The 14,814-nt window shown below is 52.1% G+C and overlaps 5 protein-coding genes across 5 annotated transcripts; 1 reads left to right on the top strand and 4 right to left on the bottom strand.

Moving 5' to 3' along the window:
* Positions 1-3,032: 3,032 nt before the first annotated feature.
* AtWU_03735 (adenine phosphoribosyltransferase APT1) lies at positions 3,033-3,762 on the top strand (the record flags this gene model as incomplete). The annotated part of the gene is made up of 2 exons (XM_035498847.1): positions 3,033-3,531; positions 3,608-3,762. 2 exons carry the CDS (start codon positions 3,033-3,035, stop codon positions 3,760-3,762), a joined length of 654 nt encoding a protein of 217 aa, XP_035354740.1.
* Positions 3,763-4,235: 473 nt separating this feature from the next.
* On the bottom strand, positions 4,236-5,021 carry AtWU_03734 (gamma-glutamylcyclotransferase family protein; the record flags this gene model as incomplete). Its single annotated transcript, XM_035498846.1, has 1 exon — positions 4,236-5,021. One exon carries the CDS (start codon positions 5,019-5,021, stop codon positions 4,236-4,238), a length of 786 nt encoding a protein of 261 aa, XP_035354739.1.
* A 943-nt stretch (positions 5,022-5,964) lies between these two features.
* On the bottom strand, positions 5,965-9,435 carry AtWU_03733 (ER glycosyl hydrolase; the record flags this gene model as incomplete). Its single annotated transcript, XM_035498845.1, has 4 exons — positions 5,965-8,181; positions 8,234-8,799; positions 8,855-9,225; positions 9,305-9,435. The coding sequence occupies 4 exons, from the start codon at positions 9,433-9,435 to the stop codon at positions 5,965-5,967; spliced, it is 3,285 nt and encodes a 1,094-aa protein (XP_035354738.1).
* A 701-nt stretch (positions 9,436-10,136) lies between these two features.
* On the bottom strand, positions 10,137-11,196 carry AtWU_03732 (uncharacterized protein; the record flags this gene model as incomplete). Its single annotated transcript, XM_035498844.1, has 2 exons — positions 10,137-10,337; positions 10,411-11,196. The coding sequence occupies 2 exons, from the start codon at positions 11,194-11,196 to the stop codon at positions 10,137-10,139; spliced, it is 987 nt and encodes a 328-aa protein (XP_035354737.1).
* A 2,265-nt stretch (positions 11,197-13,461) lies between these two features.
* On the bottom strand, positions 13,462-14,784 carry AtWU_03731 (WD40 repeat domain-containing protein; the record flags this gene model as incomplete). The annotated part of the gene is made up of 5 exons (XM_035498843.1): positions 13,462-13,514; positions 13,569-14,324; positions 14,387-14,467; positions 14,527-14,572; positions 14,641-14,784. 5 exons carry the CDS (start codon positions 14,782-14,784, stop codon positions 13,462-13,464), a joined length of 1,080 nt encoding a protein of 359 aa, XP_035354736.1.
* Between the last annotated feature and the right edge of the window lie 30 nt (positions 14,785-14,814).

The raw sequence follows: 14,814 nt of genomic DNA, 5'->3' as shown, positions 1-14,814 counted from the left end.
AGTGGGAAAAGAGACAGACCATGGGGCACGAGGCCATCCAGGACCAATATCGACGCAGCGATTGCACAGCACTCATGCACCAGAAGTTCCGGACTTCCTCGGATATGCGATTGGGATAAGCCTGGTGGAGTCCAATTGATGGTACCTGGATTGGCAAGGAACGTGCGCGTTGGGTCGTATCGGTCGTCGAGACGGGTCGGGGTGCCGTGTGAGCGCATAATTAGCTTCAATTTGACCTCATAATTTGTTTATCGGTTGAGACCAATCGCCGAGCTATCTTAGTTGCCTATGGTGGATACACTAGCTTGCATATACTCCGTAAGTGAAGTAGGTATGGCGAATCCTCTGCCCATGTCTTCCAAGTTAACGCGCCGAAATATCAGGGACAGGTCCGGCCGTCAATTGCATCTCTTCCAACCTTGTCGCCTACCAAGAGACCCCAATTTATACGGTAGCCACGGATTTTAGTTCCAATGAGATCAGAGGCAGCTCATCAGCATGAACTTATTCGAATCTGTTGGGCGAAGCATTGAAGCGTGTGCTAGGATGCCGTTATAACCGCTGCACTTCGGAAAATGGAACCTCAACAGATATTGGTTTAGGTAGCCCCCAAACCCCGGGCCATAGGGCGCTGTGAGCTAATGAAGACTAGTATACCACCGGGGTGATGCGCCGGAAACGCCGTAACATTCAGCCAGCCGGCAAGCAATGGGCTCCTCGAACTCGAGCTTCTTTAGCATCCCTCGCCTACCAAACAGGAAACCTGTACACCTAGCTAGGACAATGTTGAATGGGACTTCAGCGTGCGTAGGCAGACGCGGCTGGTATGGAGGACCTATTCCAACAATAAAGAGCGATTCCGTAGCAGGCTGATTGTCAGCCACCAGGGCTTCGTCACTGAGACACGGCCGGGGTTATTGGAATAAGCCAAAACAACTCAAGGAATCTGGCCAAAGACAGCACCCAATGATCAAGCCATGTACCCCGAAGAGAATGCTCGTGCAGGCAGCGTGCCACGAACGCGAGTGTATGGGAAAGATAAGTGAAGTCTAGAACGATGAAGGGAAACGAAGAAGGGAATTGCGCCGATCAGATTTGTGGCATACTTGTCACATAAGGTGATGCAGAGGAGGAGTTGATAGGTAGCGGGCCCGACTGAAACATGCTCAAAGGGAGGCCGATGAGAGGACTAGACTAGATAAGTATGAAGGTAGCCTATCCCAAAACAACCACCGATAATTGCAAGACCATTGGCGAGATGGTGATGCTGCAGGTCCAAGTTGTCACCGGCGGCGCTCCTAATTAACCGGCGATCCGGTAATTTACGAGTCTTGAGGGGGGAAGGGGATGGCGGGCCAGCCCATCCCAAGTTCGATAGTTGGAGACTATCCTGGATGAATCCTCTAGCGCGTCCGTCGAGCCAGCAAATCGCCGGGCTTATCGTCTAGCGTGAGCGACCACAGCGGTGTGGCCAACCGGTTCTTGATCGCTCCCGAGCTCCATTTGGATGGCCCAGTATTTTCACGTGTGGCCTGGACGGGGTCTAGAAGCCGGTGCTTCGATCGATGGTGGTTGTGGCTGTGAATGCTGATGGCCTCTCAGACCAGAGAAAACCTGGGCTGCCACTGTCACACCACGGGTGAGGACGTAATGAAGCGCATTATTTATAGAATGGGATTGCGAACCGCGGGGACGATCAGGCGGTGGTGAATAATGTAGTAGTGTTGCCCGTGCCGGGGAAAAGCAGAAATGCTATCCGCTCGGCTTAAGGATGGAGTCAGTCCAGCACAGCATGACGATCCCCGGCGGTGATTAACTCCACCGATAGACAGTGGTCAGTACAGAACAGTCAGGCCCTGTCCAGTGGATTGTTTCAGGAACCTCGTAGGTGCCTTACTACTACCCACCTGGGCAGGGAAAAGAGGTACAACTGGCAGTAATCAAACATTTACACCGTAAGTCGCTGCAGCGGAAAAAATGGTAGGGTAACAAGGTAATGGATTAGTAGCATGTTGTATTGAGTAGATAGTATCAAGTCGAGGTCCCAGCGCAGTTGACTCGACCTGTCCACTGGCAGACAATTCTGGCAAAGGCCCGATAGAGAGCGGGTGAACCAGTGAGAGTAATGAATAGCGCGAGGGGTGCATAACCTGGAATCAGTGACTTGCATCATGGCGCCATTGGCGTAGTACGACTTTGGACTGGCTTTAGACGGTTATACGCGATATAGTTCAGCCCGGAGGAGGGGGTGTCCCTCCCTCCACGGATGAGATTGGACTGTTCTCTGAAACAGAAGGCGGACAATGCTTTGGATATGAATGGATGACAGTGCCAACGGATCACCTCACTGACTCACGTTCTGACACCCTCCCAGATGGGCTGATTATAACCAGTTGAGTCTGGATGCTGGCAAAGAAAGGAAAAGGAAAGGTTCTCGACTTCATTGATGGAGGAGGAGGGGCAAGTCTGTTCCGCCGCTTACCATACATACCACCATGCAGGTTCGTTTCCATACAGTACCCGAACTTGCATTTGTGTCGTCTGTCCAGTCATACTGGTTCTAAATGCCTTGTAACTAATGTGTGCTACAATAGATATCATGAAGGTTGAACTAGAATATTGAATGTCTTCTAAACTTTGCATAAGCTTTATAACCATCAGAATTATATGTTGGGGACAAAGCCCTCCAAGGTGACACCTTCCAGCAATGGTACAGTCATGGAGAAGGGGAACGTACAGGAATATGACAATACCACAGAGATAGATAACTGTAATGTCAATACCAGTAGATCTTCACCATAATTTTCTTATTTCCTGTTTGGAACATTTTTCCCTCACATTTCCCCTCCTTCGTCTTTTTCGTTTTCTTTTCTTTTTTTGCTTATCACGCCTATTTCAACTATTTTTACCTTTTTCGATCTTCCTCACCCCTCACCTCCTGGTCTGCTTTTGCTCCCCTCCTTCTACTCCTCCCCCCCTATTTTTTAGTCTCTCTTATTTCTTTCTCTTCCTTCCTCTCCTTCTCTTTCACCATGTCTCAACCAACTTCTACTCCCCCCGTGCAACCTCCTCATGCCACCACCGCCGCCCAAGTCGCCGGACAGTCCTCCTCCTCTTCCGCCCGCACCACCGAACTCGCCAGTCTTAAAGTAAAGCTGCGTGAGGCCCTGCGCCAGTTCCCCGACTTCCCGTCCCCGGGCATCTTGTTCGAAGATATCCTCCCGATCTTCGCTGATCCCGTTCTGCACGAATCCCTGCTCCGCTGCCTCGAGCTCCACATTCTCGAGAGCAACGGCGGCCAGAAGCCCGATGTCATCGTTGGTCTGGAGGCCCGTGGCTTCCTGATGGGACCTAGCCTGGCCCTGCGCATGGGTGCTGGCTTTGTCCCCGTTCGCAAGCAGGGCAAGCTCCCTGGTCCTTGCGACACCCAGGGCTACGAGAAGGAGTACGGCACGGACTTCTTCCAGATGCAGTCCGATGCGATCAAGCCCGGTCAGAAGGTGATCGTGGTGGACGACATCATTGCTACTGGTATGTTTACTATTTCCCCTTCTCTCTTAAGTTTCACATATTATGTGCGAGCATAGTTGCTGATCAACTGAACTAGGTGGTTCGGCGTATGCGGCCGGTGAACTCATCAACCGTAAGGGTGGTGAGCTGATGGGCTTCGTTTTCCTCCTCGAGCTCGAGTTCCTTCACGGACGGGACAAGCTGCCTGCCCCCGTCTACACTCTTCTTACTGGCCAGGAGACCAAGGCTTAAATGACCCTATGACATGCATTCGAAAAACATTCTTACCTGTTCGGAGGACTGCACGCACAAAAAGAGAAAAAACACATACACGCTCGCTCGCTACCACTCCTGGGAAGTGGTCGAACATGCCGCAGACACTGCGGTAGCAACCCCACGGGGTTTCGCCAGAGATCGCTACGGAATCGATCGCATCGACTGGATGGTCGACATGGGACATGATAGAACAAGCAATTGAACTCCCACCCGCCGGGAACGGCACCGAAACGAACCTGACGTGTTCTCTCCACCAGGGCTATAAAAGTTAAAATACTTGATGTTTACTTTTTTCTTACACGAGTCGATGTCAATCAGGCGTGGCATGGAACTTCAACATTTTTGCATAGACTATGAAATAGCAATGACACCATGAAATGTAATAATACGCTATGCTTATATTATAGAAGATCTAGCAAGACATCTATGTCTATTCTATACCAACCCAGCTAGTTCAACGGAATAGCCGGCCTCATGACCTCCTCTGCCCACTTAGCGGGCAACCCAAGGGCCACCGACTCGCGAATCGCCCGATTCATCCTTGGAACATACTCCGCCTTAGGCGGACCATTCCGCACCCTCACCTCATCCACATACACCAACACGGGCACCGTCTTGGCCTCATTCCCATCAACATTCATCCACTTCACTACCTCGGCCTCGACAACCCACTTGTTATAACTCCCATGACCCTGCTCCTTCTCCCTCACCATGCCCTCCACTGTCCCTTCCTCGGCAGCATCCGGAGCCGAGTAATCGACGCCCTCAAACCCATCGAGGATCCTCTCATCCTCCTCTCCCATATCATACAACACACCGTACACGGCATCTTCATCGACACCGCCCGCAACACCCACCTCGCCGGTCGAGATGCACTCGGCTTGCTGCTTCGAGACGCACATCTCGGCGGGGGGCACGACGTTGGCGTAGCCGCCCTCGTGGATCAGCCAGCGCCATTTAGGAAGGCGGGCGATGGCGAGCGGGATGGAGGAAGAGGGTAGGGCGGTGCAGCGGGAGGCCATTTGCGTGGGGGAGAGGTTGGAGCCATAGGCGAAGTAGAGGGGTTTAGCCGTACCACTAGAGAGGGTGGTTGTGGGGGGTGGGGATGGGGTTGTGGAGGTGAGTTCGGTGAGAGTTGTTGTGGTGGTTGTGGTGGATTTGGCTGCTGAAGTGGCGGTGGTGATGTTGATGGGGGTGGTGGTGGTGTCGACGTCGAGGTCTGTGTGGAGATGCATTTTGTTTGTATTGAGTGAGAAGTTTGGTTTGTAGTGGTTGTAGTTGTGATAGTAGGAAGGGATAGGACTGGTATATAGATATATACTCGAGAAAGAGTGAAGAGTAAGAGAGAGAGAGTGACTGGGATATAGTACCCGAACCAGTCCAAATATAAGTCTATAAGAAAAAGACAAGTAGATAATAACTCTTGCTTTGATTCAAACCAAAGACTACCAACCCTCTAGAGAAGAAAGAAAAGAAACCCAAGTATTTATACCCATCTATCCATTGCCCCCCTCTCCAAATCACAAATCACTAAATCAGGGACACATTCCAAACCACGTAAACCTTAAACCTCCTCGCTTTCAATTTCGCCATCCCGCGCGCCGTTCGCCTTACATTATACTTTTTCTGTTTCGGTTCTAAATCGGCAGGGACGGGTTTGGTTTCTCTTCAATGGATCGATTTTCTCCACGGGGGGGGGGGGGTTTTACCGTTTCGACCAATCGGCAAGTAAATCTGCCCCACCGCCACTTCTTCAGCCTGAGGCTGAGCAAAGCTGAGTCATCTGTCTCCCCGTGGACAGCCATATTCCCAACCAATACCTTTCCTAACCATTAATCTTAATGGCGACAGTTGACGTGACGGGCGGATCTTCGGTTGTGGAGGTTGGAGGGGAGACCCGAGTGATTGCCGATCAATCTTTTATCTTTCCGCTTCGGAGGTTGCCGTATGGAGGTGGCGAGAGATTGAATGGAGATCTTCGTTGAGTTGGTATGTGTGTATGTCATGGGTTTGGCTATGGTATGTTAATGTGCAAGGTGGGAGGTGGGAGGAGTGACGTGTACTGGGAATGCATGCTACTACGTATGTTATTATACTATGCTATGATGCTATCTTAGGTAGGTAGGTAGGTAGGTACTCGTTGCAATGGCTACGTACCAGGGTAGTACATATGTCGTCTCACAAAATATACAAATTATTGATGGGAACACCCTGCGATCGTACTGAATATCGCCGTTTGATTCCCACTCCTGTCGCCTGTCGCAGTAGCTCGTATGTCTCTTGCCCTCCGCCTACCATGACCACGCTGAGCAGCTGGCGCCGCGGGACGCCCGCGGCTGTCATTTGCGTCTCGTCCAGATGGGGCCGCACCAGATAGGGTTCTGCACGGACCGCGGCTAACCCGGGGGTTGTGGTGGTGGTGGTGTCTGATCCGTCGTGCTGCTCCTCGACTTCGTCGTCGTAGGAGACCACGATGACGAGTTTCAGGGCGTACCGGGAAGGCGGGTACGCGGCGATGTTGCGCAGCTTCTGTGAGAAGCTACATCCGCCGCGTTTGATCACGAGAACCTGGTGGTTCTGTGCTACTTCTCGGAGGATGCGGTCGTCGCAGAGATCGTCCGCGAAGTAGATGCTGTTCCAGGTGAGGCGTTGCTTGGAAGGGTCGCCTGTGATGGAGACGGTTGTGGCGTCTTCCACGTCGGGGAGTGGGGCGGAGCCGAGCCCCGTGGAGATGGCGGCCGGGAGCAGGAGACGTAACGAGGTTGGTTTCTTCTTCTGCGGCAGGCTGGTCTGGCCTTGCACTTCATCCCGGAGGAGAGTGGATAGGGTGTTGACCAGCGAGGAGAGGACGGTCTTCATGCTGGAGGTCGATGCGTCTACGCTGCCGACTTTGCTGTCGACGGCGCTGGAGCCGTGGACGATGGCTCCATTGGCACGTCGAGGTGCAGCTGGTTCATGACTATCATCTGAATCATTTCGTCGACGGATAGACTCTGGGATAACGTCAATGACGATGTCAACCATGGCGGTGTCGCGAACCCGCGTGAAGTTCGGGTCGGTGGGGTCGAGGACATCAAATGTGATTTCCCGTAGAAGATATACCTTCTCGTCTTTGCCCAGCGGCACGTTGTTGATCACCTGGACTCGGAATTCGTCCCCTTCTGCGCTACCGGTTTCTCCTAACACAGGGACATCCTGGACCATACTCAGCCGTAGACCCCCGATGGCTTTGATGAAGATGCCATCGCGCACTCGTTCCAGCGATCCGGGCCCCACGACCATGCCGGGAAGCGCGGGGAAAGAGATGTCGAGCGTTGGGCGAATTGTCATTGGTGCGCTGGTCGCGTTGAACGGGACCAGCTCTGGAGGCAATGTCCACGGGAAGAATGTGTAGTTGGTGGGCGACGACAAGTCTGACACTGATACGCTCGGGTGGTCCCGAGCATAGTCCAGAAGAGGGCCTTCCGCTACGCCTCTACTCGGCATAAGATGTAGACGTGCCAGGTTCGCGGCGTGGAACAGATCGGACCGAGCCGCAGTGGATGAGACTCCTAGTGTTGGAGGCTCAGGTGCTGTTGGGCAAGTCAAACCCTCGCTTTCCACATCGACCGGTACCTGCTTGCGCTCAGCGCGCTGTGCCGTGCTGTTTTTGGGTATAATAAGAGGGTGGCCCTCGGTGGAAAAGACGAATGGCTGATCTAGCTTGTTGAGGGGATGGTCAAAATCGTACAGCAGAAACATGTACTTGGCAGTTTCACCCAGGAAGAAGCTTTCCATGCGGTCATTGAGCTCGCCATTGCGGACGTCCTGAATACCGGCCCAACCGCACTTGGTCCAGCATCGCCGTTTCAAATCCCGCAGTACCATCTCACCGACATGCAGGTACCAGGGGTCCTTTGTCGCTCGGTAGAGGTAATAAGTAGATTCGACGAATTCAGGGCGGCCGCCGTACCAGGAAAGGCCCTGCTCAATGTCACCAGTGGCGACATTCCATCGTTCAGGCAGTCCGGAAAACCGAGTCCAGACTGCCGTCGTCAGAAGATGGATGCCGATAGCTTCGTCCACCTCTCCCGCCAAAGTAAGAAGTCCGGGGTAGAAGGCGCTGAGACTGTCGATCCAAAAAGCACGAGTCGCTCCGGTGAAGATGTCTCCCTGGATTAAGTGCGGATGTTGATGACCCTCTCCTCGGTACAGGTGACGTTTGATCGAGGCATGAGACTCCTCCCAGACCTTCAGAAAGGCATCGGCGGAGTGCTCATATTCTGAAAGTGGCAAGAAATAGTCGTCCAGAACATGCCATGGGCTGCTGGTATTGGCCGGGGGTCGTTCCCCTGACGATAGTAGCACGTAGGACTTGAATGCATACTCGAAAAAGCTATCAATTCCTGCGCCAATCTGAGACATCGTATTGTTAGCCACGTCTAGATGCACGTGCTCGAAAACTCACCCCAGTGTAGGAATGAACCCATCTGCCAGACTCGGCATCAATACCAGACCCTATCAGTCCAATATCACTCCTCCTTGCCCAAACGGCCCAGAATGCCCGCTTGGCAAGCTCCTCATACCGCCCATCGCCTGTAAGCCTGCTCAAGACCGTAAACTCTAGGACCAGACTACCAGCGCCAGCGCTGCAAGTTTCCGTAGTCTCAAAAGTCGAGGAGCGGCGAGGCTTTTGGCACTGTTCAGGATTGGCTTTGTCACATGTAGGGGCTGCATTGAACGGCGAGTTTGCGTAGTACGGCTGCCGTTGCACTCCGTATTTCAGGTTCACTCGAGGGTAAGGGAGACCAGTATCCGTATAGAACGCGGGCAAGATTCGATTCGCAAGATCGACAGCAAGTCGTAGAAGTTGGCCATCGTAGACAAATCCGTCCTCCCACTCGATGCCGTGACTACCTTCAGGGAAGGAATGTTTATCCCAGGCTCTGGCGAAGTTGGCTTCGGCCTCCGGCGGATTGTATCCGCTGATAGGAAGATCGCCCACAGCAAAAAGATGAGCGCTGAGTAGACCACCTAGAAAGAACCATTAATCGATGCATACTCTCCATCCACAAAATCCGATGCCTACCTAATCCTCGAATCACCGTCTCGAACACCTGCACTTTGCTATCCATATCGAACCCTCGACCCCTCTGGCCCTGGCCTGCGGGGCCATTGGATCCATCACCGTACAGTGTAACAAAATCCTTCACTCCGTTTTGAAAGTAATTCCACGCCTTCTGGCCCTGGTCGGGACTCGAGGAAAGTATGGCCAGGGAGGACAGACTGTCGATCAGAGTCAAGGAATAATTTCCCAGGACATCGTTGAGCTCTGCATGCGCGGGATTATCTCGGTCGCGAACCAGCGGACGGCATGTTAGAGGGCGTAGTTCGTCTTCAGGAAAGGCGTGCTCGAGATAGTTGTCGAATCCGTGGTAGAACAGATGCTCTGTCTCCTTCCTAGATATCGAAAGGTGTCAGTCGATCGGCCTCAATACCAGGGAGATTAGAGATCTCAGTTATGGGTGGTGAGATTTACCTGAGCTCCTTAATCTGATCGGTCCGCATGCCCTGGGCCATGGTGAGCCACAGCGCCAGCTGCAAGACCCAGGTCAAGATCCATGCTGAACGGAGGGCGGACATCTGCGAGTGCCAACATCCCGAGCGCATTACCGCAGTAGCGAAACAGTTATCAATGGCATGGGAGCGCGTTGATGAACTGTTGAATGTGGAATCCCCGCAGACCGGCGAACTGAATTGCCTCCAGAGAAAGGGTTCCTGGAGGGAAGAGGCTAGAGGGGAAGTTGGTGGTGGCAGCGGCGCCGCACGTGAGGTCGTATTCAATCCGCGGCGAACCAATTTGCGGCCAGATATCCCGTTCACATTCTCTCCACTCCCCCCTTCCCTTCGGACTACAGGATCCCTTAATTCCACTATAGGGGATGTCTACATTATTAATACATAGTTTTTGATGAATCAGCTTGCTTACGGTGGGCCTCGTTCCCGGATAATTTCACATTTAGACGGTTAAAATGTACTTCGCAGTAGAAAACCAGGCTTAATGAAATAGCGCTCAAACAATGCTGGCCGGATAGATCAGTGTGTATATGCCAATGTAACTCCCGCTTCATCCAAAAAAAATCAAGTATAAACAAAACGAAGAAACAGCATATGGTTGGTGATGAGAAAGTCGCCAAAAAAAGGAAGGAAGCAAAGTCACAGGGGATATCTCGAGCAAAGGAAATACAGATGAAGGTGATCACAGTGCCGCTATATAAAGAATTTTGCGGATAACGAGACGATTGTGGATGTCATTGTGTCGGTGAATCCAGCTTCAGTATGTCGAGAAAAGAGAGAGGGATATGTACGGGTCACGGTTGATGCCCTGGTTCTTCAGGAATGCGCCATTGCGTGAATGATCGGGGTTGCGCTTCTATCACATAGTCGACGCCGTTGTCCGAGGTGTAGCTAGGCGGCCGTGGGATCCGCGATTTGTTGCTCCCATGCCTGCCAACGCCCTTTGCATTGCTATTCTCGATGCGCTGCCAGTACAGCAAGTCGGGGTTGATCCTCTGCATAGTGAAGTCAGTGGGGCTGGTCACCATCTAGGAAACACATGTATTTTGTAAACATGGCGATACTTACCACACTTTCTCGCCAGAGACCGTAGGCCGGAGGAGGCGCCGTGACCTTTTCGCGCACGGCATTCGGGCTCGCTGCTCCGACGTCCTCATCGCCAGCTAAGATAACGTGGATAGGACGCGCTGGTTGCGCATAGCCGGCTGGCCCTGCCCTGCTGGGTATGCGGTTCGTAGCGACATCAGAGTCAGGCCGTCGTAACAGTGCCATCAAGAAGCGCGTGAGAGAATGACAGAAAACAATGCCAAGAATTAAGATCATGAAGATGAGAAGAATTTGGAGCTCTCGGCCCAATGTCGTACGGGATGCAGCGAATGCGAGGTAAATGGCGATAACGAGTATGAGGAAACATGCGGATATAACTAGCGTGATCAGTCGCCTCCGCAGTTTCTTCTCCTTCAGCCGTGATATGAACGATTGCCTGCATCGGAGGTCTTCAGGGTCTGGCGGGGGGTGTGCTCCATGCGAATCTCGTCCTGAGCGCGCATGCGACCGTGCTTCGCCGGAGCTTCCTGCTGCTGCGGACTGCAACTCAATTGGGACATACGGTCCTCTTGGCGCATATTGAGATGCAGCAGCATCTCTAAGAGAACTATGCGACGGTGCTGGTCGACCAGGTAGACGCGATTCGCGACGCCCAGCGCGGTCACCAAGGATTCGTTGTTCCAGGTCGAGACGATGGTCGGCTACCCATGATGTGAATCGCTCCTCCCGATTGGGAGCTCGTTGGACTTGGTCATCAGCGATTGACCCACTGGAATTGACATGCGAAGAGCGATCGGGCGAGAACATGCCGGGGATCGAGCTGGAATGTGTTGTCGATCCCGAATGAGACAGCTGAACCGATTCCATGTCAACTCAAACTAGCAGTCGTACAATGACATCTGGACAGACGCAGGGCGCGACTTTCAAGTGCTTCGCAGAGATCACTGATGAGTATTATATGCGTCGATAGTGGGAACTCCAATCGCGTATAAGATATGTTCTGCGTCGATATGTACTGCCCACTTCCGCATTCGTTGAACAACACACAAATAAGCGTCGCGGGAACGCAGAACCGGATGCAAACCGCCTGGAATGAGGGCCTTTACGACGCAAAGCGGACAATTGCTAGCGAAGGCGGATATCTGTGGCCGAACTGGGAAATTGGTTATGATTTCGGACGCTATACATTCATAATGAAGATCGAGCCTGGGGTGTAGGAGGGGGGCCCAGGGGAGAGCAGCATCAGACGCAGGAATCCCGATCGCGAAGTCACAGGACACGGGCGATGGCGACCCAAAGGCAATTAGATAGCAAGAGGATTTGGTGGAATTGTATCGGGATAGAGTAGAAGAAAAGTGGATTTTGAAAACGAACGCGCAGAAAAAGCGAAGGAACAGGGCGAGCACCAGGCCAGCCGGTTAGGAGAGGGCAATTCGGTTCAGCACGGAGAGCGAGAGTGAGAGAGGTTCGACGAACAGTAAACTATTATACCCGAATGATAGTTCCGGACGGAGAGGGGATAAGATATCACAGGGGAAAAAGCAAATACTAATGGGCAGATGCCGATAAGAATGAGGAGAAAAGATGAAGAAAGTGGAAGCAAAAAGAAACGTTGGAAACAGATACTAGTAGCAGAGCCTCAGATGTTGTTGTATGCAAGCAAGAACGAAAGATCCATACTATGAACCCGGAATAAACAATGAGATGGGGAAAGCGAGCGAGAGAGAAACAGAGAGAAAGGGAAGAGCTGAGAGAGGCAGAGAGTAACTAACGAGAGAGAGAGAGAGAGACACTTCCCGTTCCCCAATGGGTAATTATTACGGGCGACTAAGAGAAGGGAAGTGGTGCTGCTAAGCAGCTTAGTTGGTTACAGACAGTTTCTCTCTCTCACACGCAGGCCTTTCCTAAACAACTTTGATAGGAAGTAACTTTCATTCATTCTGCCGTTTTGATATTATTATTAGCCATCATTTCCCCATCCTACCCACTTCTCTACGTATAACTGACGAAACTGGAATCCAGTTTGCACAACCGGCCTGATCCGAAAAATATTATTATTAGTAGCTGGTTAGCTGGTTGATGGACTGCCGAATGCTGATTTGGCGTCTCTCCTCGTTCCTCTGCTTTAGGGGCTGACCATTTTACCCCTGGATGACCCACGTTGCCCTGATATAGACACGGACACCATTCAATACTAAGTATAGCCACAGCTCCCCTCCCTCGGCCCCCTCTTCCCCCCCCAAAACCAAGTCCGAGCTGTCCGATAACAACCCACAGCTGCTGCATAGCTATTGATCTTACGCCATAGCTGCCTTCATCTAAGAATTGATCTATACTAGTTCACTAGTCTGGTCTAACGGACCTGTGCACTGGTAACTACATCTGTGCTCCTTGATACTCTTCCCCGTGGCATCAATACTTTCGGTTCTGACGGGCGGATGCTTGGATGCGGGTAAAGATTATACTAATAATACTAATACCAATATTAAGGATGGCTGTGGCTCCTCGCGCCTGAAGGAAGCCAACTGTTTCGGCCTCACAGTCAGGTCCCCCTCTTAGGACCCTCTTCCCAAGGGGGCCAATCGAGCGCCAATGAATCCCTCGACGCGCTGGTAATCTTCATTTAGAGCGGCTACCACAGCTGACTGAGACAAAGCTGGCCCGTAGCTAGGGTCATTTATTGCCATGATCCTCCAACGTTACACAAATGGAGTGCGAGCCATTATCATTCTGACGTATATTATTACACTTGTAAGGCATTGAATATATGGATATACTGCGCTCCACGGGAGGTATTCAAATAATGGTAGTAATCCATTTCCCCGTCATGCGGCTGGCCGTTCTCCCCGGTTCTGCCCATAATGGCTAATCTACCAGCCTTGGTTGACACGTTTCAACCGGCAAGCTAGGTTGATGCTGGAAGGTTCTCTTGCCATCACTATTCGCCACAAGTCTAACTAAACTTGATGGAGCGGGGACCCGGAATTTGTTGTCATAGATAAATGCTGTTCGTAATGAGACGGATTAAACTCGCGATTGTGTTGGCTGGGTGTGCTGCACATGCGCTTCCCCTCACTTGCCAAGTTCACCGAGCATGAGCGTTCTATCGGACGATCCCGAGACAACTATAGACAGACATTAGTATACCAACGACTTTCCCCAAGCCTGGTGTGACTTACTGATGGGCTCATTGTTTGGTGAGAACCGGACGTCATTGACGGTCCCCTTGTGTCCAGGGAGCTTGTATAGGATTTTGCCGGACTTCGAGTTCCAGACTACGACACTTCTGTCACCGCTGCCCGCCGCAATCTTCTCTCCACTTGGGTCCCAACTGGCCCGGATAAGGTTCTTCTCCAGACCGACCGGCGCCCCGTCAAATGTCCTGACGTGTCGGTTGGCCGGTGCGAATGGCCGGATGTCCCACGTGCGTACAGTCGAGTCGTGTGAGTTGGAAAGAAGAGTTTGCGAGTCGGGCGAAATTTCGAGCGAGGTGATGGTTTCCGTGTGGCCCGCCATGGAGTAGACGATGCCCTTCTTCCGTAGATCCCAAGCATGAATAGTGTTATCGATACCACCACTGTAGATTTCGTTACCCGCCTCCGAAAGCGCCACTGCCGTGATGGGCAACTCGGTTTCCAGGTATTCGATGGCATCCTTTTGCCGGGGATCCCAGATTCCTATGCAGCCGTCGTCACTTGCGCTAACCAGCAATTCCTGGCCTCTTTTGCTTATGTCAAGACAATTGATAATCTCCTCGTGCCCAATGTGCCGGCGTATCCTTTGTCCGGTCTCGAGATCCCAACTAGCGAGCGTCATGTCGGCCGATGCGGAAAATAACGTTCTGGAGTCGCGCGACCATTGAAGATCAAGAACTGCTCCCCGATGACCTGATAGCGCACCATAGTTTTCGCATTGTCCGTATGTGTTCCAAAGCACTGTTGTCGACTCTGCGATTAGCCTGCACCTTCTAGCCACTATAATCAGACGAAACACGTACAGATAGATCTATCCATTGAGCCCGAAGCAATGTGCTGAGCAGTGGGATCAAACCGCACCGAAAAGATTTCACCAGAATGACCTAGTATTATCCATTATATGTCAGACTTGGTTGCAAGTCACCGCGGTGGTGCAGCTCACCATTCATTTCCATAATCGGTGCTTGAAGCCCGCTGGTGCGGGGAACCTATAACCAAGTCAACAATGGAACCTGACAAAAACCTCACTTCTCCAACAAAATGAGACAAAGCATACTGATTGAATCAGAGCTCCATTTTGCGACGAGCTCTGGACGATGGCTGTGCTATCATTGAGACCGGCGTCGGACTTCTTTCGCTTGACGACAAGCTGGTTCGATGAGCCAAAGGCTTCTTGCGCAGGTCGCTTTTCCCCCGACATCGTTGGAAGTAAATTCAGCGGGCGAGCTCA

This window comes from Aspergillus tubingensis, assembly GCF_013340325.1.
Source record: "Aspergillus tubingensis WU-2223L DNA, scaffold_5, whole genome shotgun sequence".
In the NCBI taxonomy this organism is placed as follows: Eukaryota; Fungi; Ascomycota; class Eurotiomycetes; order Eurotiales; family Aspergillaceae; genus Aspergillus; species Aspergillus tubingensis.
Note: the sequence above shows the minus strand (reverse complement) of the source record. Positions and strands in the feature narration are given on the sequence as shown.